Here is a 22,177-nt window from a genome sequence, read left to right as displayed (position 1 = left end):
AACTCACCCCACAACCTTGACACTAGGAGCCTTCTTCTTCAACTCTGGACATCACAGCATGATACAGGTAACCCATGGAGTGCTAGACGTGGGGTCAGAAAGAATTGAGTTAGAATTCAGCTTCGCATCATCCTGGATAAGTTACTCAACCTTTTGCAGCCTTAGTTTTCTCATCTGCAAAATGGGGATAATCCCGGCATTCTTGGGAGGACTAAATGAGGTAACAGGTGTTAAGTGATTAGCAAACTTTAAAATTCTCTAGGAATTGTTATCATTATCATTCTGTGATTTCGATCTCCATGGTGAATCCTTCTCACTTTCTACCTGGTCCACCTCCCTTTCCTTTCCACTGCCATCTTGGAGGCTCCTTTTCACCATGCTGAGTTGGGAATGTGATGCAGCTGCTCACACCGAACATGGACTCCTCCATAGCTGACATCATCCCCACGTTTCAGATGAGGAAACTGAGGCTGAAAGGTTCATTGACTTGCCCAAAGTCACACAGCTAGTAAGTGTTTGAGGCAGGATCATGGGACCCTAGAGCTAGAGCTGGGAGGGACCTCTGAAGACAACCCCCTCTTTTTACAGATAGGGAAACTGAGTCTGGGAGGGGTTTGTTGAGACTCTCCTTGGCTCTAACTCTTATGATGCCAATTCTGCCTCTGAAACTCACCAGCTGGGTGGTCTCTAATGGCCCACCCAGTCCTAAACCATGATGCTGCAGCTGCCTGATGGATTCCCTTTCTGGCTCTAAGTGGGGTGTTGGACAGAGGGAAGGTGATGTCCTGGTGTCTGCAGGACAGTTAACTGGTGTTCCAGCCCTAAAGCCTATGAGTCTATCAATTAAACAATTCCTAGGTCCTGTCCCTCCTCTGAGCCTCAGTTTCTCCTTCTGTAAAGTGAGGACTGATGGTTTCTAGGGCTCTTGCTGCCCCTACGTGTGATGGTGGGAGAGACCCTTCCTGGGACTCAGTTTGCTCCTCTTTTAAATGGAGGGGGGGGGGGGGGTTTGGCTTGGATGTCCTCCAGGGTCCCTGATGCTCCGGAGTGACATCCTAGGATGCCACCGCAACTATGTGTCTATTTCAGGCCCCTCGAGCCCATTACGTGACCACGTTGGTAGTGCGGGGGATCCTCCCGGCCTGCAGGGGGCGCCCGCCTCGCCCGTTCGTCAAGTCCCCAGGCATGACAAGGCACCTGCCAGGGCCGGCGGGGGTCCTCGACTTCAGGCTGTCCTCGCTAACGCCTGACCGTAGAACCCTGTGTCGCGCTCGAAGAAAAGCCCGAGCTTGGACATCGCGGCCCCACGGATGGGTCCGCGTCCCTTTGGGGTGGGTCTGCGGCGGCGGCAACCTCGGGGCGGCGCGGGAGCCCGGGGCCGGGCGGTGGGATGCGTCAGGCATCGCGGCGGGCAGCCTAGGGGACGTGGGGTCCTTGCGCCGGCGGCCTCGCTCCGTCAGTCAGGCCGGGGGCAGCGGGGCGGCTGAGGCGGGAGTGGCGGTGGCTACACAGGAGGCAACACAGGCGGCTACCCCGGCGACCCCGAGCCTTCTGATCCCAGCGATCCCGGCGACCCTGACCCCACCCCCCGGCGACGCGCGGCGGACAGAGCAGCGCCGCCACCATGATCACCTCCGCCGGTGAGTGCGGCCCGGGGCCGGCGCCCATCGCGCTGAGTCAGGCCCGGCCCGGCGCAGTGCCGGGGTCTCAGCTCCCGCCTGCGCGCCTTTGCCCAGGCCCCGGAGCCTCTGTCATCTGGGGGGGCGGGCCCCTGTCGTTTCCTTCAGGCCCTGGGTCCGCTCGGGAGGGGACTCCCGGCCAAGATAACTGCCTCTGCCGAAGCTGGTAGCGCCCCACGGCTCCTGCGGAGCTGGACTCGAACCTAGGGCATCCTGACCCTGCCGTGCGGGGTACCTGGAGGCGCGGCGTGGGGGCCGCCCTCCCCGCCTTTGCCCAGGCCGTGCCTGTCTCCGGAGGGCAGGGACCCGGTGCTCTTGTGTCTAGAGGAGATGGGCAGATTCGGACCGAGGATCTGGGAGGACGTAGAGGAGAGGTAGGGTCGCCTGGTAGACGGGGTCACGGCCAGCTCATTTTACAGATGGGGAAACTGAGGCTCGTGGCAGGCTAGCTGCGGTCCCCTGTCACCCAGGACCCGGATCCTGCCCGATCTCTTGCCTGAAAATAGGGACAAAAGCAGGAAGAAAGGGCCTGGGGAAACTGAGGCCCCCACTTCACGGGCCTCGGGGGCTCCTTCCCTACAGCCCTGAGAGCCCATTCTGATCCCCGGGGACCCCAGGGGCCAGGATAGGGGTGCTCCAGGCCCCCCCCCCCCCACGCAAACTGGAGTTGTGGTCAGTTTCACTCTCCTCGGCCTCGGGGTCCATGCCTGTCCTGGGGAGCCAGTGACCTGTCCGGGGGCTGCCGACGGCCTGGGACCCCCTGGGGACTCGCACGGTCAGTGCTTTCTCTTTACTTTGGACTCCGGCTACACTCGCAGGGACCAGAGAGGTTCTAGGAGGCACAGCGCTGCTTGACTAAAACTGTGCGCTGTCAGGCGCCCTCCTCCCGGGCTTCCCTGGCTTCCCTGCCCCCGCCCCAGGGAGACACGGAAGGGAAGGAATCCTGGCCGGGGCCCCAGGACCGCCCGGGAGGGTCCGCTCAGCCAGGAGCCCCTTGGGCAGGGCTGGGCTCCGCAGCCCCGTCCTGGCGCGTCTTCCTGGCTTGTTCATTTCACTCTGTATCACTTCCTAACGTCCAGCACTCCTTGGAGGCTGTCTTTGTTCGTCCCGTCCCCATCCGTCTGACGCAGTCCGAGGCAGCTGCTCCTCCTTCGCGTTTGGTTCTCTGCCTTTCTTTTTTGTCTCCTTGTTGAGTTTTTTCATGCATTTTTACATATATTTTTTAAAATTCCATTTTATTTTGTCTTCAGTTTCAAATTATCTCGCTCTCCCACCCACTGAGAAGCAAAAAATACAAAGCCCATTACAGATAGCAAGTCGCACAAAACACATTTCCACATTACCCGTGTCCTCCCTCTGCCCCCCCAAAAGAGAAGCACCTGCTGTCTGCGTCCCTCAGCTCCCCGGGGGTGGACGGCATCGCTGGTGGCAGTCCTTTGGAGCTGTGGCCGTTGGCATGCTCGTTACCGTGTTTTTCAGGGTTGGCTATCTTGTACCATGCCGCTGTTACTGTTTTCTGGTTTTGCCACCTCGCTGCCTCAGATCGTTCGTCTTCCCAGGTTTCCCGGAATCACCCTCCTATGCCCTAGCTTGTTGAGCGTGCCCTTGGTTTCACATCCTTTGCCATCACTGAAAGAGCTCTTTAAATGCTTCTTTGTCCATGTAGGTCCTTTCCCTCTGCCATCGATCTCCTTGGGGACTCTGAGTGGAATTGCTGGGTTAAAGGGTATGAACAGCCATGAAACCCTTTTGGGCTTTGTTTCAGCTGGCTTTCCGGATAGTTGGAGCAGTTCAAGCCCCATCAGCGGTGCGTCCGTGTGCCTGTTTCCCCACATCTCCTCCAGAATTTGTCATTTTCCTTTTCTGTCATGTTAGCCAGTCTGATGGGTGGGAGGTGGAGATCCTTTAATTTGCATTTCTCTAATGATTATTTAGAGCGTTTTTTCATTGAGTGTTGATGGGATTGATTTTTTCCTCTGAAAACCACCTGTTCATGTCTTCCGACCATTTGTTAGTTGGGGAATGGCTCTTATTCCTATACATTTAGCTCAGTTCTTAATATGTTTTAGAAATGAGACCTTTATCCTAGATAGAAACTTGCTTCAAAGAATTTTTTCTCATTTTTCTGCTTTTCTTTTAATTTTAGCAGGTTTGCTTTGTTTGTGCAAAATCTTTTCATGTAACCATCAGATATCCATTTTGCCTTCTGGGAACCTCTGGGTCTTGGCTGGATATCTCTTCCCTGATCTGTGGTTCCCACAGGTAACTTCTGCCATGATCCTCTGATTTGCTAAGATATCACTCTTTATGTCTAAATCATTCGCCTATTTTGAGCTGATCTTGTTACATGGTGTAAAATGTGAGTCTGTGCATAGTTCTGCCCGACTGTGTTCCAGCTTTCCCAACGTTTTTTTTTAAACAAATAATGAGTTCTTGTTCCTATAATTGGAATCTTTGGGTTCACTGAACACTAGGTTACTGTGCTCATTTGCTTCTGTATGTTGTGTACTTATCCATCCGATTGATTAACCAACCCAGTTTATTATCCAGTACTAAATTAATTTGATGATTATAGCTTTATAGTGACCTGGTGCTGCTAGACTCCCTTCCTTTATCCTTTTTTCTTTATTCTATTAATGTTATTGACCTTTTATTCATCCAAATAAATTTGTTACTATTTTTTTCTAGCTCTATAAAGTAATTCTTGGGCAGTTTCGTATGGCACCGAAAAATAAATTTATTTAAGTAGTATTGTCATTTCTATTATATTGGCTCAGCCTACCCACGAGAAGTTAATATTTCTCCAATTATTTAGATCTGTCTTTGTGTAAAGAGTATTTTGTAGTTACGTTTATATAATTCCTTCCTGTGTCTTGGTAGGTAGACTCCCCAGTATTTTATAGTCAGCAGTTATTTTAAATGGAGTATCTCTTCTATCTTCGTGCTGGGTTTGTTGTCATTCTTCACAAATGTTGATGACTTCTGTGGGTTTCTTTTCATGTTATGTCATACAACTTTGCCAGAGTGGTTCATTGTTTTGATTCATTTGGGTTCATTGAGTAAACCATCATATTGTCTTCAAAAGGTGATTGTTTCTTCATCGCCTGTGCTGATTCCTTTGATTTATCTGTCTTGTCTTGGTGCTCAAGCTAAAATTTCTAGTACAGCACTGAATAATAATGATGCTAATAGACATCCTGGAAAAGCTTCTGGCTTATCCCATTACAAATAATGCGATAGTTACTCCCTGTTTTAAGGAAAGCTCTGTTTATTACTGTCTTTCCTAGTGCTTTTTACAGGAACAAGTGTATTTTATCAAAACATTTTTCTCCATTTACTGAAATAATTACAAAATTTTTGTTTTTGTTATTGATGTGATCAGTTATGCTTATGGTTTTCCTAATATCGAGCCAGCCCTGGATTTGCGGTCATAATGTATGATCTTTGTGATGCATTTTTGTAATCTCCTTGCCGGTATATCATTTAACAATTTTGTGTCATTGTTCCTTAAGGAAATTGGTCTTCAGTTGTTTTTCTCTTTTTGGTTCTCTTAGTGTAAGTATCAAAACCATATTGTTATCATAGAAAAAAAAGTAATAGGGTTCCTTCTTTACCCTTTTTTAAAAAAACGGTTTATGTAGTATTGGAATTATTCTTAAACGTTTGGTGGAATTCACTTGTAAATCTATCGGGCCCTGATTTTGTTTTGTTTTGTTTTTTTTCTTAGAACTTATTCAATTTCTTTTCCTAAAGTAAGGTTATTAAGTATTTTATTTTCTAATCTGTTAATCTGGACAATTTATCTTTTTGTAAGCATTCATCCATTTCATTTGGATTGTCAATTTTATTGGCATACAATTTAGGCAAAATAGCACCTAATAATTGCTTTTATTTCCTCCTTAATGGTTGTGAATTCACCTTTTTCATTTATGATACTGATAATTTGGTTTTCTTTCTTTTTCAAAATCAAATTATTCAGTGGTTTATCTATTAATTTTTTCCAAAAAACAAGCTTCTTGTTATACTTATTAGTTCAATAGTTTTTTACTTTAAATTTTATTAATCTCTCCTTTGATTTTCAGGATTTCTATTTTGATCTTTAATTGGGGGTATGTAATTTATTACTTTTCTAGGGTTTTTTTTAGTTCCATGCCCAGTTTGTTGAGCTGTTATTTTTCTCCTTTTGGTATATCATCTCAATATCATTAATTATTGTTTCTGCGATTTGTTCTTTGACCCACTCATTCTTTAGGATTAAGTTAGTTAGTTTTCAGTTAATTTTTAATGTGTGCTTCAGTAGACCTTTATTGAATGTAATTTTTATTGCATTATTGTCAGGAAAGGATGCATTTAATTTTTCTGCATTTGTTGTGGAGTTTTTTAATGACTAATACGTGGTCAGTTTTTTGTGAAAGTGTCATGCATACTTTTGTTCTTTTCTATTTCCATTCATTATTCTCCAGAGGGCTATTACAGCTAACTTTTATTACATTTTATTCATCTCCTTATCTTATTTCTTGTTTATTTTATGGTTAGATATATCTATATTTGAGTGGGGGTAAATTGAAGTTTCTCCACTATTACAGTTTTACTGTCTATTTCCTCCTGTAATTTTTAACTTTCCTTAAAGAATTTAGTTGCTATGCCATTTAGTGCATATATGTTCAGTATTGATACTAATTCATAGTAGGTACCTTTTAGCAAAATGTAGTTTCCCTGTTTATATCTCTTAATTTTATCTGGTTTTGCTTTGTCTGAGATAATTATTGCTATCCTTGCCTTTTTTTAATTCAGCTGAAACATAATAGATTCCACTCCAATCCATTTTTTAAAACTGTATTTTCTTTTTCTTATGTATATCCTGTAAACATACTGTTAAATTCTGGTTACTAATCCAGTCTCCTCCCTGCTTTCATTTTATGGGTGAGTTCATCCATTCACATTCAGTTATGTATGTATTTTTCTCCATCTTGTTTTCTTATGCTTAACCCCTTTTTTAAAACTCTCTTCCCTCCTCAAGCATTTGTTTTGCTTCTGACCACTGCTTTCCTTAGTCTACCCATTCTTATTGCTTCCCCCCTTCTCTTAGCCTCTTTTCCTCCTATTTCCCTGTTGGATAAGATGAATTTCTATGTCCATTTGTGTGTGTGTGTGTGTGTGTGTGTGTGTGTGTGTGTGTGTAGACATGTGTGCATACTCTTCTCTCCTTGAACCTGCTAATAATAAAATAAAGAAAGCAAGTTTTATCCAGAGAGGCAGTTTATTCAGCAGGTCATGCAATCGCCAAATCAGTTGGACTCCAGGCTTTTGGTAGCACAAGAGCCCCTGAGCCCTGGTTTCTATTTGGTTAATGTATAGTTTGAAGGGAGTGATAATAAACAGGATGCAAGGATTTAGCCACCTGTCTTCTTATTGGTAGAAGGGATTAAGGGACGCTTAGGTGAGTAGAGGGGTATTCTTGTGGGTAAGTGGCAGTTGGGAAGGGGGAATAAACTTGTACAATTTCCAAAATCAGGTTATTGACATGGAGTTGAAACCTACATTTACAAAATGGTGGTTTAAAAAAAACACGGAATAGAGTTACTTGTGCTATTTTTTGATGTCAAAAAGCAATTCAACTCAGAGTGTAATCCAAGTGTTACCCACTCCCCCCTCACTTGCCCTTCACTGTATACATTGTTCCTTGGAGGTCCCATTTACATGAGATAATTTTCTCTTCTCTCCTTCTCTCCCTCATCACAAGTGCATCCCTGTTTTTCACCTTTCCAGTCTTCTTTTAAAATCATCCCAACAAAATGGAATCACACCCAGGCCTTGTGTAGACTCCCTCCAAGACCCCTGTTGACGATAAAGTTCTGAGGGGCTTGTCATCATCTTCCCATTCAAGAATGTGTAGTTTTAACCTTTTTTAATCTCTTATGATTTCTTACTCACATTTGCTCTTTTATGCTTCTCTTGAATCTTGTGTTTGAATGTCAGATTTTCTACTGAGTCCTGGTCTTTCCTTTATGAATGCTGCGAAGTTCTCTTGTTTCATTAAATGTTCATTTTTTTTTCCCTTGTAGGATTATACTCAGTTTTATTCTTGGCTGTAATCCCAGTTCCTTTGATATCTGGAATATCATATTCTATGCCTTCTGCTCTTTTATGATGGTAGCTGCTAAATCTTGTGTGGTCCTGATTGTACCTCCACAGTATTTGAATTCTTTCTTTCTAGGTGATTGTAGTATTTTTTCCTTGACCTGAGAGCTCTGGGATTTGTCTGCCATGTTTCTGCTAGTTTTCATTTTGAGACTTCTTTCAGGAGATGACCCCTTATTGGTGGATTCTTTCAGTTTCTACTTTGCCTTCTAATTCTAATTATAAGATAATCTGAGCTGTTTTCCTTTACAGTTTCTTGAAATATGATGTCTGTACTTTTCTTTTTGTTCATGAATTCCTGGTAATCCAGTGATTCTTAAATTATCTCAATCTATTCTACAGATCAGTTGTTTTTCCTATGAGATATTTCACATTTTCTTCTATTTTTTACATTCTTTTGACTTTGTTTTATTGTTTCTTTGAGTCATTTGTTTCTATTTGGCCAGTGTTATTTTAGACTCCAACACCAGAACTCAAATACAGAATAGAGAAAAGAAAAGAAACATATCATAAACTTTGTTATTAAAACTTAAATAGAAAATAAGAAAAGGAAAAAATGATGTCATGTGCACAGCAGAACATAAGAGAGGATTCAAAATATATAGCAGTGAGTTTTCATTTCAAGAAAGCCAGTATGGTAGATAACACTCATGGTGTTGGGAGCTGTCCGTCTTTCCTTTGCTTCCTTCTAAGTTTGTGCACTTTTTACTTTGTTCTTCCTCCCCCATCCCAGAAGGCTACAATTAAGTGTGAACATATTTATATATAGATATAGGTATATACATATATATATATATGGGTACATATATAGACATATACTTTCCCTAACAAATTCTACTCCTGATCTTTATTTTTATATTTGTGCATATCTCTCATTTTCTATCCCTCCTGACTCTTCTACTTCTACCCACTACCTTGCCCTCCTATTACTTAGCCTACCCCTCCCCCAAGGATCCTTCCCCTGTCCACCCATTCCTATAAATCTAAATATTCTTCTATACTGCCCTTTAACTATTCCTTCACCCTCCCCTCTAGAGATCCCTCCCTTATCCTAGTTCTAATTTTTAAGTTATTTTCTTCAGGAAGGTTTTGTCCTCTTTTACAAAACTACTGGTTCTCTTTTTATCATTTTTATCGTATAGCTTTCTTCTCCCAAGTTTTTCTCTGTTGCTCCTATTTGGTTTTTTAATAGCACTTAAAAAAAAATCTGTGCCCCTTCTGAGAATTCTTGTTGGGGTCGTAGCAGTCTGTGCTTTTCCTTGAGGCTTTGCTTGTGGATGTTTTCAAGTTCTTGTATTCTTCTGGGTTTGCGGCTTGGGTTTTGTTGCCATCATAGCAGCTCTTTATGGTCAGGGTCTTCTTTTGTTTGCTTATTTTTTCAGCCTCCTTCTTGACTTTGACCTTTAGTTACTGTTAGGCTCTGCTCTGCTCTTTGGGTGTGTGGGTAGGGGGAATGTCTGTCCTGAGCATATGTCCTTTAATTTCCTTCTGCTGTTTTAATAGCTCAGTTTTGGGGCCGGGGCTTCAAATTTTCGTTGTTTCCAGAGTGCTATCATCTGGGAACAGGTCTGTTCGCTGCCCTCTGCAAAGTCCTGACCCAGATTTGGGCCTGTTGGTTTGTGTGTGGTTGACTGCTGATAAACTCAACCACTATGAGACTGAACTGCTAGCTCCTCCATGGTCTAGGAGTCTTGCCCTGGTTATTTCACTGTTGGCTTATGTACTGTGCTAAAGGCTACAGTTGAGGTGCCACTCTGCTCCTAGGCTCAGGGCTACACGGCTCTGGTTCTGGAACTTGTTCTTTCTCTGCCCTGGGCCAGTAGATGCCAGAGTGCTGGATGGCACCTGTTTGCACTCCCCTGGGATTGCTACCTGCCTGATGTTCAGTCCCCTTGCCATCCCTGGGTGTTAGAATGCTGCCATGGTGCCACAGTCCTAGCCAGCTCCTGAGCCAGGAAAAAAAGGCACTTCCCTTGGACTTTATCATGGCTTTTTGGTTCAAAATTCAATCTGGCTTTGTCTCTGTGGAGGAGGTAAGGGAAAAGTGCTACCTTTCACTTTGCCATCTTGACTTTGAGTTTGATGTAGTTCTGTGCCAGAGAAAATGTGTGTGTGTATGCACGCACGTGGGTGCATGTTCAATCTTCCTTTGCTCTTTTCAGGTAAGAGTGGAGGTTCCGATGGCTGTTCTCCCCACTCTTTCTTCCATGTTTGTATTCTCTTCTCACATACCCCAATTATGCCAGTTCCTTTAGGCACTAGAGTTTTCACTTTTGTCCTCCCTTTTCTTTCTCATCTTCAGATCCTGAGAAAAGGACTAATCAATCTCCCATCCCCCATTTGTCTTAGCCCTTCTGGTTCTGGAGGGAGACTTGTTCTTCCCTATTCGAGTGTTAGCACTGCAACATCAGGCAGCTCACGTAAATTTACCTTTCTAGGTTTCTCTAGACTCTTCTGTTTCAGAATTCCTACTTAGCTGTTTTTTGGTTTGTTTTTTTTTCTCCCCAGAATGCCAGAAAGTGCTCTCTTCTGCCTTTACAGGGTTATATTTTACATGGAGTGCAAGCCTGATCCATTTGCCTTTCAGGATGATTGAGTTCCTGGATCTCTCATTTAGAGTTCTGTGGTCCTGACTACACACCATGTTCCTTCAGACTTGAGCTTCTTCCTGGATCCTTGCTGGATCTTCCCTTGGCTTTGCAGCTTAGAGTCCCGCCTGCAGTGCTCTTGGGACATCTGCTCCGGGGGTTTCTTCAAAGGTCATTGGTGGTCATCTCCTTCTCTGTTTCCCTCTGGTTCTGGTAGGTGCAGGCTGTTTTCATTTATGATTTCTCGAATGCACTACCCAGGCTTTTAGAAGAGTTAGAATTTTCAGGGCGTCCAGTTCTCGAGTTTTCTGGCCTTGAGCCGATTTTCAGATCTGTTGGTTTTGATATCAGATTTGACGTGTTCTTTTGTCCCCAACCTCTTACTTTTATTTTACTATTTCTTAGTTTTATGAAATCCTTGATTTCTGTTTGGTCCATTCACATGTGAAGAGACTTCATTTCTTGAGTAAGTTTTAGCCCTTTCTGTTCTAAGCCACTTGGTGTCATTCCAGACCTTTTCTCCAGAGCTTTTACTTTGTCTCCCGTCTCTTGCTTCATTCTTCTAGGTTTTCATGTAGTCAGTAGTCACTAAACATTGTTAAGTGCCTGCTGTGTGCCATGGTGCTTGTGGACAATCCAGTTTCTCATCTTTGGGGGGATCTCTAGATCAGTAATAATTTTTAATGTCAATGGTGTTTTCTTTGCTTTACTTAGCTCGTCAGTTTTAGTTTCTCATTTGGGGCTTTGTGCCAGGACTTGGCTCCATCCCTTTAATGAACTTTTAGAGTAGGATGGGTGTCCCTCCTTCCTCTCCCCCCCCCCATCTCCTTGGTTCCTATGGTAGGCTCCTCTTCCTGGGGTTATGTCCCCCCACCTCCTTAAGGTCCTGGGCCCTTTGGCATCTCAGGAGAGTCCCTCGACTTTAGCCAGTGGCTCTTACTCCTCCCTGGGCCCAGCTCCACAGGTCACTCATGTCCTCTGATTGTGTGCCAGCCTCGGGGCTTCTTGGGCTTCTGACTGACTTCCTGTGTGGCTCTGTGGTGGGTGAGGTTCCTAGAGTTTCTCCTTGGATTCTCGATCATTGTCTTGTCTGGCAGGTCTGTAGGAACTGGTCATGCTGCCTCCTGAGTGGCAGCCTTCGATGTCTGTCCCTAAACAGACCCTCATTTCTTTATCTGATTGTGTCCTTCCATCTTGCCAGCCCAGAAATTTTGGGAGTCCTCACTGGGTCTCCCTCTAGTTGCTCTTTGGAGGGGAGCATGTTGTTGCTGATGCTGCTGGAGGATGGAGCCACCCATACCTGGTTTGCTGCCTTGCTCCCTTCGCTGTGCAGGTTCCAAAGCCTTCGGGCCACTGTCAGTGAGAAACACCTGCTTCTTCTGCTTGAGTGTGCTTCAGGACTAACCCCCCAGTTCAGTTCCTGGTGAAGTCCAGCCCCAAAGCTTCTATAGCTCAGGCCAGACTTTGTGTGTCTGAGGCATGCTTTCTTCTCCTTTCTCTTGCAGGGCAGTTTTTCCCTGGTGGGGGAAAGCTCTTAGACAGGATCCATATCAGAGCTTTTTCAGACAAACATTCTCTCTTAAATGCTCAACGTGATGGCCTGGCTACCAGAGGAGTTGTATCCTGGCTCTTGGAAGTCTGAGCAAGAAACTGACTCCCCCACCCCCACCCTTTTCCCCTCTCTACTGGCCAAGACGCCCGGTGATGGCATGTCTCCAGCTCGCTGGAAACTACTGGGGACAATTCAGATTTGTTTTATTGAGTTGACTCTGTTGAAGAAAAGTATGTCTAAGCTAATGATAAATAGCAAGAGTCATGTTCTTGTTCGTTGATTCCAAATGAACACTTCCCTTTACACTAAATAACACCACCAGACTGTAGCCAGTCAGCAGGCATTTACTCAGGAAGTGCCAGACCCTCAATCCTGAGGAGGCAGAGATCAGCATGAAGCCATCCCTTCCCTCCAGAGCTCCATGAACATGAACATAACTTGGTATCTGCAGTCAGCATGCACCTCATCCAGAGAGATTTGAGAAGGGAGCATTCGAGGAGCTGGGGGAAGATAGAGCAGGGACAGTGTGCTGAAGTAACCTTGGTCCCACTGCCAGGTCACAGCTGGACTGTTCTGTCCCCTGCCCTTTATGACGGACTTGGGCAAGCTGGAGCATGTCTAGGAAAAGGTAGTGAGAATGGCGGGGACAGCTACAGGCACAGATTGATCTCCATAAAGTGGGAATAAGGACTAGACTAGAGATCTCACTGGGACAGAGAACTTCCTCCACTGACACAGATTGGCCCCATCGTTGCAATTTATAATCTTTGGGAAATGCTTAGAGCACTGAGGAGTTAAGGGACATTCCTGGGGTTTTCCAGCCAGGAGGAAACTTGAATCCAGGACATCCTGGCTTAGAGGTCAGCTCTCTATCTATTGTGATACCCTGCCTCTCAGGAGGATTTCATGACAGACTTTTTCAAGCTCTCCAGACCTGGCATGTGCTGCCCTTCCTAAAGGTCTCCAAGCAGAGACTGGAGGACCATTTGGTGCCTCTGTGAGAGTGAGGGTTCCTTCAGATACTAGATGGGCCAGAGGGCTGTAGCTTTCCTTTCCAATTCTTAAATCTGGTGATTCTGTGACTTAAAATCCAGTATTGTTGTTTCTTTGTGCCACAGTGCTATTCCATTATGACAGTGTGCAAAAATACAGTCAGCCATTCTCCAGTTGATGGACAGAGAAGTTGTTTCCACTTTCCACTTTTCCAAATAGAGCAGGGGAAGCTGGGTGGCACAGTGCACAGAGCACTGGGCCTGAAGTCAGAAAGATTCATCTTCCTTGAATTCATATCTGGTCTCAGACACTTAGTAGCTATGTGACCCTAGGCAAGTCACTTCACCCTATTGGCCTCAGTTTCCTCATTTGTAAAATGAGCAGGAGAAGGAAATGGCAAAGCACCAAACGGGGTCTTGAAGAGACACGAGTGAAACCAGTGAAAGTTTTTATGATGTTTTTCGGCTAGAGTTGCATCTCTGGGTTGATCAGTTTGGTGACTCGGCTCTGTGTTGCCTTATGACTCTCCAAAATGGTGAGTGAATCTGAAAGACTTTGTGGAAGATTCTTGTGTTTGCAGCAGTGAGTGAGGTAAATAGCCAAAGGATGACGTGGAGTGGAGAATGACCTACGTTTGACAATTCTCATTAAATAAAAGAGTAACTTGAATAGTTTAAAATGTTGATATGTAATTAATTATTAAGTTAATTAAATATTTTTAAATTATTAATATTAAATATTAAAAAGGCTAGATAGAGGAAGGCCTCTAGTGTATTCGACAAATCCTTTGGAGGATTACTAGAAAAACATGAAGAAAAACCATGTGGTTTGCTCACGAAGGCTTAGAAAGACATCCGCTGTGGGGGAGACGCCCTCTGCCAGGGTGTCCCAGCCCTGCTGCCCGGGAGTCCTGGATCATTTTCTTCAAGTGCCTCCTGTTTCTGATCCAGCATTCTTTCTGTTTTAATGAGCTTATGGCTCTTAACCACAACAATCTTTTGTTTTGCAGCTGGAATTATTTCTCTTCTGGATGAAGAAGAACCCCAGCTTAAGGTAGGCCTCCTCTTGTTCTTGCTAAGCTTGTTTAGAAGGTGGGAGAACCTGGAGTTGTGTCTGGGGCTGGCCACAGTCTTCTCTCCTTGTAGGTTCTCGCAATGACTTGGAAGCTATAGCAGAATACTGGTTAGAAGAGAGGGAGTGGCCCCTTTGGAGTCCTACAAAACCAAAGAAAAGCTGAACTTCAGATAGGACTTGAAGAGCAGCCAGTTTCTTTATGAACATTAGACCAAAAACCCCACTTATTGCTTAAATATCATGTTCCGTTATACTTATTATTTCATTTATGCACATGCCTTTCCTCCCCTTGCCATTAGGTCCTGAGCTCCTCTTTATCTTTGTAGCCCCAAGACCTGGTGGTACAAGGTGTTACACTAAGCGACTTCATAAATGATCCTGAAATTAAATTTGATGAAAATGTGGCGAGTGTTAAAAACAACCTTTGTACAGTTGGATCCACGTACGGCCAAGAGTGCTGTTAGCAGCCCTTGCCCAGTTTCTGCCCATGCAAATTCCAATTGCCCTTAGGGAGAAGTGGCCCTGAACAACCCTGCTGGCCTGATGTCCCCTTTCTAGCCATGGAGAAGCAGAAAGGGGAAAGAAAATGGGGGGTTGGTCAGGCTTACTGAATATTTAGACATGTTCTTGTTTGGTAGCATTTTGTAAAAGAAAACAAAAAGACATGTGACTCTTGCAGTAACTGAACATTGGCCTGATTCTCTTCTCCAGGAGTTTGCACTACAGAAATTGAATGCAGTGGTCAATGACTTCTGGGCAGAAATTTCGGAGTCCGTAGACAAAATGTAAGCAGTGGCTTCATTTCTGAGGTGGCCACCTTGTGACTTTCTGCTGCGAACACTAACGAGGACCTCCCTGCCTTTGTGTTCCTTTCAGAGAAGTCTTGTATGAAGATGAAGGTTTTCGTAGTCGTCACTTTGCTGCCCTCGTGGCATCCAAAGTGTTCTATCACTTGGGGGCTTTTGAGGAGTCTCTGAACTACGCTCTGGGAGCCGGCGACCTCTTCAATGTCAATGACAATTCAGAATACGTGGAGACCATCATAGGTGACTTTCCTGTTGTCTGATGTGATTTTCTTTCCAGCTCCGTTGTCTTGAGAAAGTGTGATAATTAAATACAGGGAGTTTGAGTGACCATACTGCCTACCTTTTCTGGTGGCTTTTTGAGGGAGGGAGGCATTATTATTTCCTGATGTGAGTAAATTTCATTGAATTGGAAATTCCGATCCTTTCAATGCTTAATTAGCACTTCCCTCCAACACTTAGTTTTATTATTTGTTTCTTTATCATAAGCAGCAGCAGCATCCACGCTGTAGTGATTATAATAACTAATGAATGTATGAGGTTAACTCTAGGGGTATATATCAGGAAACATTGACTCCAAGATGTGCTGATTAGAGCCATAGAAACAAACCAAAAAATCCTGGAAAATAGAAATTTCTCTTTTGGAATTTTGTTCAGAGTCCATCCTTTTAATATTTAAATGATGGTAAGATTTTAACATTGGTGGTTGATTTGATTTTCTTTTCTTTTCTTCATATATAATTTATTTTTCAGTTCTCAACATTCACTTCCACACGAATTTGAATTTAAAATTTTCTCCCCATCTCTCCCCACCCCCCACCTCAGGACAGCATGCACCCCATCTACGCCTTCCTCCAGTCTGTCCTCCCTTCTATTACCCACCCTTCTTCTGTCCCCTTCCCTTCTATTTTCCTGTAGGGCAAAATAGATTTCTATATCCCATTGCCTGTGTATCTTATTTTCCAGTTGCATGCTAAAACAATTTTTAACAATCATTATTAAAGCTTTGAGTTTCATATTCTCTTCTTTTCTCCTTCCCCACCCACCTTTATTTGTCAGGCCTAGAGGCCTAAGGGCTACCCGAGTCTTACCTTACCTATCGCAGGTCTTCGGCTGGCCAAACCGGATAAACGTATGAGAGAAGAGACTTTCCAGAGTCGAACAAGGGTTAGGCTTTATTCAGGGTCTTGGTTACATGTGCAGGGTGAATTCTTCCTTAGGAGAGAGGAATCCTCTTCCCAAGGAGGCAAAGATCTTACAGTAAGAGAATGGAAGCGGGAGGGGAAGAGGGAAGAGGGGAGAGGGAAGAGGGGCCTTCTGTCCTCTAAGGGCCCCTAGCGCTAAGAGCACCTTCAGGCTTTCCTGACCCTACTTAAGCTCTCCCCCCACATAGTTTGCACCTGAATACCGTGCCTCTTCTCAGCCCTTAGACAACAATAGGTGTGCTCAGACTATGGATTAATCTCGAGGGTGGGGATGCTCTCCCCAGCAAGTTTCCCACGGGGAAGAGGCGGAAATGCACGAGATAGCCCGGGTCTCACACCTCAATTCCCAGCTGCTCCCTGGGGGGCCTCATGAGAACTCTAAGGTTTAGAAATCATCACCTTTACCTGCCCGAGACTGTCCACATAGAACTGAGCTTACACGCCCAGCATTTACTGAGAAAAGAAACAATTCAATATAGATCATACATGTGTAACAAGGCAAAATACTACCATAATGGTTGTGTTGTAAAAGACTAACCACATTTCCCTCTGTCCTATCCTGCACTCCATTTATTCCATTCTCTCCCTTGACCTGTCCTCCCACAATAGTGTTTGCTTCTGATTATCCCTTTCCCCAATTTACTGTCCCTTCTATTATCTTCCCTCTCCTATTCCCTTCCCCCCTACCTTCCTGCAGGGTAAAATAGATTTCCATATCCAGTGGAGTGTGTGTTGTTCCCTCTTTAAACCAAATCCCACGAGAGTAAGGTTCAATTATTTCCTTTCATCTCTCCTCTCTTCCCCTCCTTTGTCAAAGCTCTTTCTTCCCTCTTTTATGTGAGATGATTTGCTATGTTCTACCTCTCCCTTTCTCTTACGCTTAGTACATTCCATTCAACAGTAAATTTTATTTTTGGGGGGTATTCTTCCTTCATATTCAGCTCACCCTGCACCCTTTGCCCATGTATATTTATGTCTATACATACATATACCCATGTACACATACAAATCTATGTGTGTGTGTGTGTGTGTATACATATATATGTACCTACATATATATATTCCCTCTAACTGCCCTAAAACTGATAAAGGTTTCATGAGTTACAAATAACATCTTTCCAAGTAGGAGTGTAAATAGTTCAACTTTAATGAATTCCTTAAGACTTCTCTTTTCCTCTTTACCTTTTCATACTTCTCTGGATTCTTGTATTTGAGAGTCAAATTTTTCTGTTCAGTTCCGGTCTTTTCAACAAGAATGCTTGGAAATCCTCTATTTCACTGAAATTCCATTTTTTTCCCCTGAAGTATCATACTCAGTTTTTCTGGGTAGGTGATTCTTGGTTTTAATTCTATCTCCTTTGATCTGGAATATCATATTCCAAGCCCTTTGATCCCTTAGTATAGCAGCGGCTAAATCCTGTGCTATCTTGATTGTATTTCCACAATACTTGAATTGTTTCTTCCTGGCTGCTTGTAATATTTTGTCCTTGACTTGAGAACTCTGGAATTTGGCCACAATATTCCTAGGAGTTTTCCTTTTGGGATCTCTTTCAGGAGATGATTGATGAATTCTTTCCATTTCTATTTTACCCTAGAATATCAGGGCAGGTTCTAGAATATCAGCGCAGTTTTTCTTGATAATTTCTTGGAAGATGGTGTCTAGACTCTTTTTTTGATCATGGTTTTCAGGTAGATCAATGATTTTTAAATTCTCTCTCCTGGCTCTTTTTTCTAGGTCAGTTGTTTTTCCAGTGAAATATTTCACTTTGTCTTCTATTTTTTCATTCTTTTGGTTTTGTTTTATAATTTCTTGGTTTCTCATAAAGTCTTTAGCTTCCATTTGCTCCATTCTAATTTTTAAAGAACTATTTTCTTCAGTGAGTTTTGAACCTCTTTTTCCATTTGGCTAATTCTGCTTTTTAAAGCATTCTTCTCATTGGCTTTTTGGACTTCTTTTGCCATTTGGGTTAGTCTATTTTTAAAGGTGTTATTTTCTTCAACATTTTTTGGGGTCTCCTTTAGCAAGCTCCTGACTTGCTTTTCATGATTTTCTTGCATCTCTCTCATTTCTCTTCCCAATTTTCCTCCACTTCTCTTACTTGATTTTCAAAATCCTTTTTAAGCTCTTCCATGGCCTGAGACCTTTGCATATTTGTTTTGGAGGCTTTGGATGCAGAAGCCTCGACTTTTATATTTTCCTCTGATGGTATGCTTTGCTGTTCCTCATCCAAAGGGATGGGAGAAAATACCTTTTCACCAAGAAAGTAACCTTTCTGTAGTCTTATATTTTTCCCCTTTTTGGGCATTTTTCCAGCCAGTAACTTGGCTTTTGAGTCCTTTGTCAAGTGGAGGGTATACTACCCTAAACTTCAGAGGTTTTGTGCAGCTGTTTGCTGAGGTATCTCTAGGGACCTGTAAGTTCTCATTTCCTCCAAGATGAGACAATCAAGCCTGTGTTCTGGTCAATGAACAACCAAAAAGCATTCTTTGCGAGTAGGATTTCCTCTCCACAGCCACTACCAGCTCCACCGCACCAGCAGTCTCCTCACACCAGGACTGCCAGTCAGGACTGAGACCCAGATCAGCCACCTGATTCTCCCAGGGTCTTTAGGCCTAGAGCTCTAAAAGTGGAAACTGCTGCTATGGTGGCTGCCACCGGCCTAGTGCTAGGGCTGGGGTTGCACTGTGCTCCCCTCTCACCCAGGTAAAAGAGCTTTCTTACTGACCTTTGAAGCTGTCTTTGGCATTTGTGGATTGAGAAATCTGGGAACTGCAGCAGCTTCCTGTGATTGGCACCCTGAAGCCTGCTCCAGTCCTGTCTGTGCAGCATGGCCCACGCTGGGCTGTGCTATGCTCCAAGCCCAGTGCAATAGACCCTTTCTGTCAGCCTTCTAGGCTGTCTTGGGCTGGAAATCTGTTTCACTCTATCATTTTGTGGCTTCTGCTGCTCTAGAATTTATTTAGAGTGATTATTTACAGGTATTTTATGGACTATGGGGGGAAGCGCTAGAGGTGATCCATCCTTCTACTCCGCCATCTTGGCTCCGCCCCCGATTTGATTTTTCTGAAACACCAAAAGTCCTTTGTAGTTTGGTCTATTGAATAATAAGGTACATAATCAAGCAGGCTAATCACATCATTTTATTGTTAAAAGGGACCTTATTAGCCAGCTAGGCTCACCTATACAGGGGAAGGGCAGAGGATACATCAATCTCTGTAGCCCCTCAGAAGGTCACTCATACAGCCTTTGTGTGAGATGTGACAGTCCTCAAGTCCTTCGCCACTCAGGACAGACCATCCTCCTTTGGGGTAACTCTCATCATTAGGAAGGTTTTCCTATTACTAAACTGAAAAGTGCATGTTTATACAACTTCCCCCCCATCTTATCCATTTACAGCTCTGCTTCTGGGGCCAAAGAGAACAAGTTGCATTTTGTCAAAAGTGATATATGATTAAAGTAATGAGATTGATACCACTACCCAGACCTGTACCCCCAAAGAGATCAGAGAAAAAGTACCCATGTGTATAAACATTTATGCCAGCTCTTCTTCTTAAGGCAGAGAACTGGAAACTAAGGGGGTCCCCATCAATTGGAGAATAGCTAAATAAATGTAATACAATATTACTGCTCAACAAGAAATGATGAGACCGTTTCAGAGAAACCTGGGAAAATGTTTGAAGTTTGAGAGAAAAATAAGGCAGATAATCTAAACTAGTTAATATGCATTTCCCCAAATGTTTTGGACAGTGACAAGATTGTCTGCCCTCCTCACCTCCCAGTCTCTTCTCAGCCCTGGCCCTCCTCACAGTTCCTGATATTCTCTGAATTGCTGAGTCTGATGGCCTTTCCCCATCCTCAGGCTCTTGGATTTCTCTGCAGAGAGACATGGCCCTGGCTTCTCCCACCTTATTGTAGCCTCCGTCGAGGCTCTCCTACAACTCTTCTCTCCATCTTGGCTGGATCATTGTCTTCTGCCCATGGACTCAGATATTGGTCTGGGACTTTCTTCTCCCTTGCCACTTTTTGGTGATTCTGTTGGTTCCCTTGTCATCTCTATACAGATGACTTGTGAAGTGACATCTCCAGGCCTTATTTTTCTCTCAAACTTCAATACATTACCTGTCAGACATTTTTTCTTTTTCTCTTTTAATTAAAAATCCTTTTCAATTAATAGGCATTTTTTTTCTCTCTCTCCTTCCTCCTTCAAACAAATGAATAAACAAAACCTTTGTAATAAATATGCATAATCAGGCATGTGCCAACCCCTAAGGCCTTGAGTGTGTCATGGCAGGGGTGAGCAGTGCCCTTCATTGTGGGGCTTCAGATGGACGTTGTCCTCTGAGTTCTTGAGTCCTTACAATGTTGTTGCAATTCTGCTCACTTCCTTTGCATCGGTTGATAAACATTTTCCCAGGTTTCTCAAACTCTCGTCATTTCTTGTCGAGCAGTAATATTCTATTACATTTATTTAGCTATTCTCCAATTGATGGGTATCCCCTTAGTTTCCAGTTCTCTACCTTAAGAAAAAGAGCTGGCATAAATGTCTATACACATGGGTACTTTTTCTCTGATCTCTTTGGGGGTACAGGTCTGGTAGTGGTATCACTGGGTCAAAAGACCGCACAGTTTTGTAACTTTTGGGGCCTAGTTCCAAACTCCCTTCCAGAATAGCTGGTCCATTTCTTGCCTCACTTTTTGTTAGACTTTTCCAAGATTGTCCCAAAGATACTTCACTCAAAATGTTCAAAAGGGAAACTCATGATGTTTTCCCCCAAGCCTTCACCTCTGCCATGTTGCCCTCTTGCTAGTGGCTGACAGCACTGCCATGTGACAGTTAGCCAGTGTAGCAGCCACAAGTCATCCTTGCCCTTTCTTTTTCTTACTTCTCTCCTCCCTTTGTCTAGTCTTATGGATCCTCCCCACACAGTATCTGTACTGTTGTCTTCTCTCCACTCATGAGCCTCTGACCTCATTCACATCTTCCAGCAGTTCTTGCCTCCTAATTGGCCTCCCTGCTCCCAGTCCCAGCTGCCAAATCATCCTTTACTCAGAAACTCCCAGAGCCTGCCCATTGTCTCAAAGAAGCAATACCTGTTTCTCATCTTGACCTTTGAAGTGCTCAACAGTGAACAGCTTCTTCTCCTCCTCATTCATGCTGCTTTGTGCCATTCCGCAGGCCAGACAGCATGAGGCTCCGTCGTCCTCTGCAGACATCTGCCAGCTGGCTCCTCTCTGGCTCCTGGCCTGTGTCCCTGCTGTCCTTTCCCTCCAGGAGAGCACCCACTTCTCCAGGGGCCATGTTTTCTGTGGTTTTGCTTCGTGTCCCCAGAGGCAAGCCCAGGGCCTGGAGCACAGCCGGCCCGTCAGTGTTCTCAGAAGAGGCCAAGGGCCTACTCTGGTGGCTGCTCTGAAAGGAACTGCACTCCTTGTATAAGTCCTGGTGTGTTTGTTTTAAAGACAAATGAGGCAGTCTGTGCAGTGTCCACAGACAACCTTCGTTCTTAGAGCCAGACGTCATCTGCTGGGCACAGATAGAGCAGCACTGTAGCACTTGACCGGGTTCTTGTCTCCCTCCCTAGCCAAATGCATTGACCATTACACCAAGCAGTGTGTGGAGAATGCCGAGTTGCCTGAGGGGGAAAGGAAGCCTGTCGACCAGAGACTAGAAGGGATCGTGAACAAGATGTTTCAGAGGTGTCTGGATGATCACAAGTACAAACAAGCCATCGGTATCGCTCTGGAGACCCGCAGGCTGGACATCTTTGAGAAGACCATATTGGAGTCGGTAGGGATGTGCCCTCATTGTGGCTAGGGGGCGAGGGACGGAGTTGGGGGAAGGGAGTCTAAGGGGGAGGGGTTTCGTGCTCAATGATGTTGCTTTTTTGCTGAAAATATTTTGTGCTCTTTGATTGCTAGGAAAGGCCAGCCCCTGGTCTGCTCCTCCTTTGGGTGTGTTAGAGTCAGTCTCATTCCATCTCAGAGCATTGCTCACCACACCTACGAGGTTGGGGTTGGGCCCATCCATTGGCTCAGAGAGCTTTCTTGGCTTCAGTAGGTCAGGGCTACAGAGCTTGTTCAGACTGCAGTTGTTGGGACAATAAGCCAAAGCGTTGGGCCCCAGGACAAAGCTCAAGTGTGGGA

At 44.4% G+C, this 22,177-nt stretch overlaps 1 protein-coding gene across 1 annotated transcript in view; it reads left to right on the top strand.

Moving 5' to 3' along the window:
• The first annotated feature begins 1,428 nt into the window (after window positions 1–1,428).
• PSMD1 (proteasome 26S subunit, non-ATPase 1) overlaps window positions 1,429–22,177 on the top strand; it is a 116,147-nt gene continuing 95,398 nt past the window's right edge. The window contains exons 1-5 of the mRNA XM_072640498.1: window positions 1,429–1,640; window positions 13,963–14,006; window positions 14,739–14,812; window positions 14,904–15,073; window positions 21,616–21,821. Of these exons, the coding sequence (XP_072496599.1) occupies window positions 1,625–1,640; window positions 13,963–14,006; window positions 14,739–14,812; window positions 14,904–15,073; window positions 21,616–21,821 (510 nt within the window). The 5' untranslated portion in view covers window positions 1,429–1,624. The remainder of the gene's footprint in view (window positions 1,641–13,962; window positions 14,007–14,738; window positions 14,813–14,903; window positions 15,074–21,615; window positions 21,822–22,177) is intronic.

This window comes from Notamacropus eugenii, chromosome 2, assembly GCF_028372415.1.
Source record: "Notamacropus eugenii isolate mMacEug1 chromosome 2, mMacEug1.pri_v2, whole genome shotgun sequence".
In the NCBI taxonomy this organism is placed as follows: domain Eukaryota; kingdom Metazoa; phylum Chordata; class Mammalia; order Diprotodontia; family Macropodidae; genus Notamacropus; species Notamacropus eugenii.
Note: the sequence above shows the minus strand (reverse complement) of the source record. Positions and strands in the feature narration are given on the sequence as shown.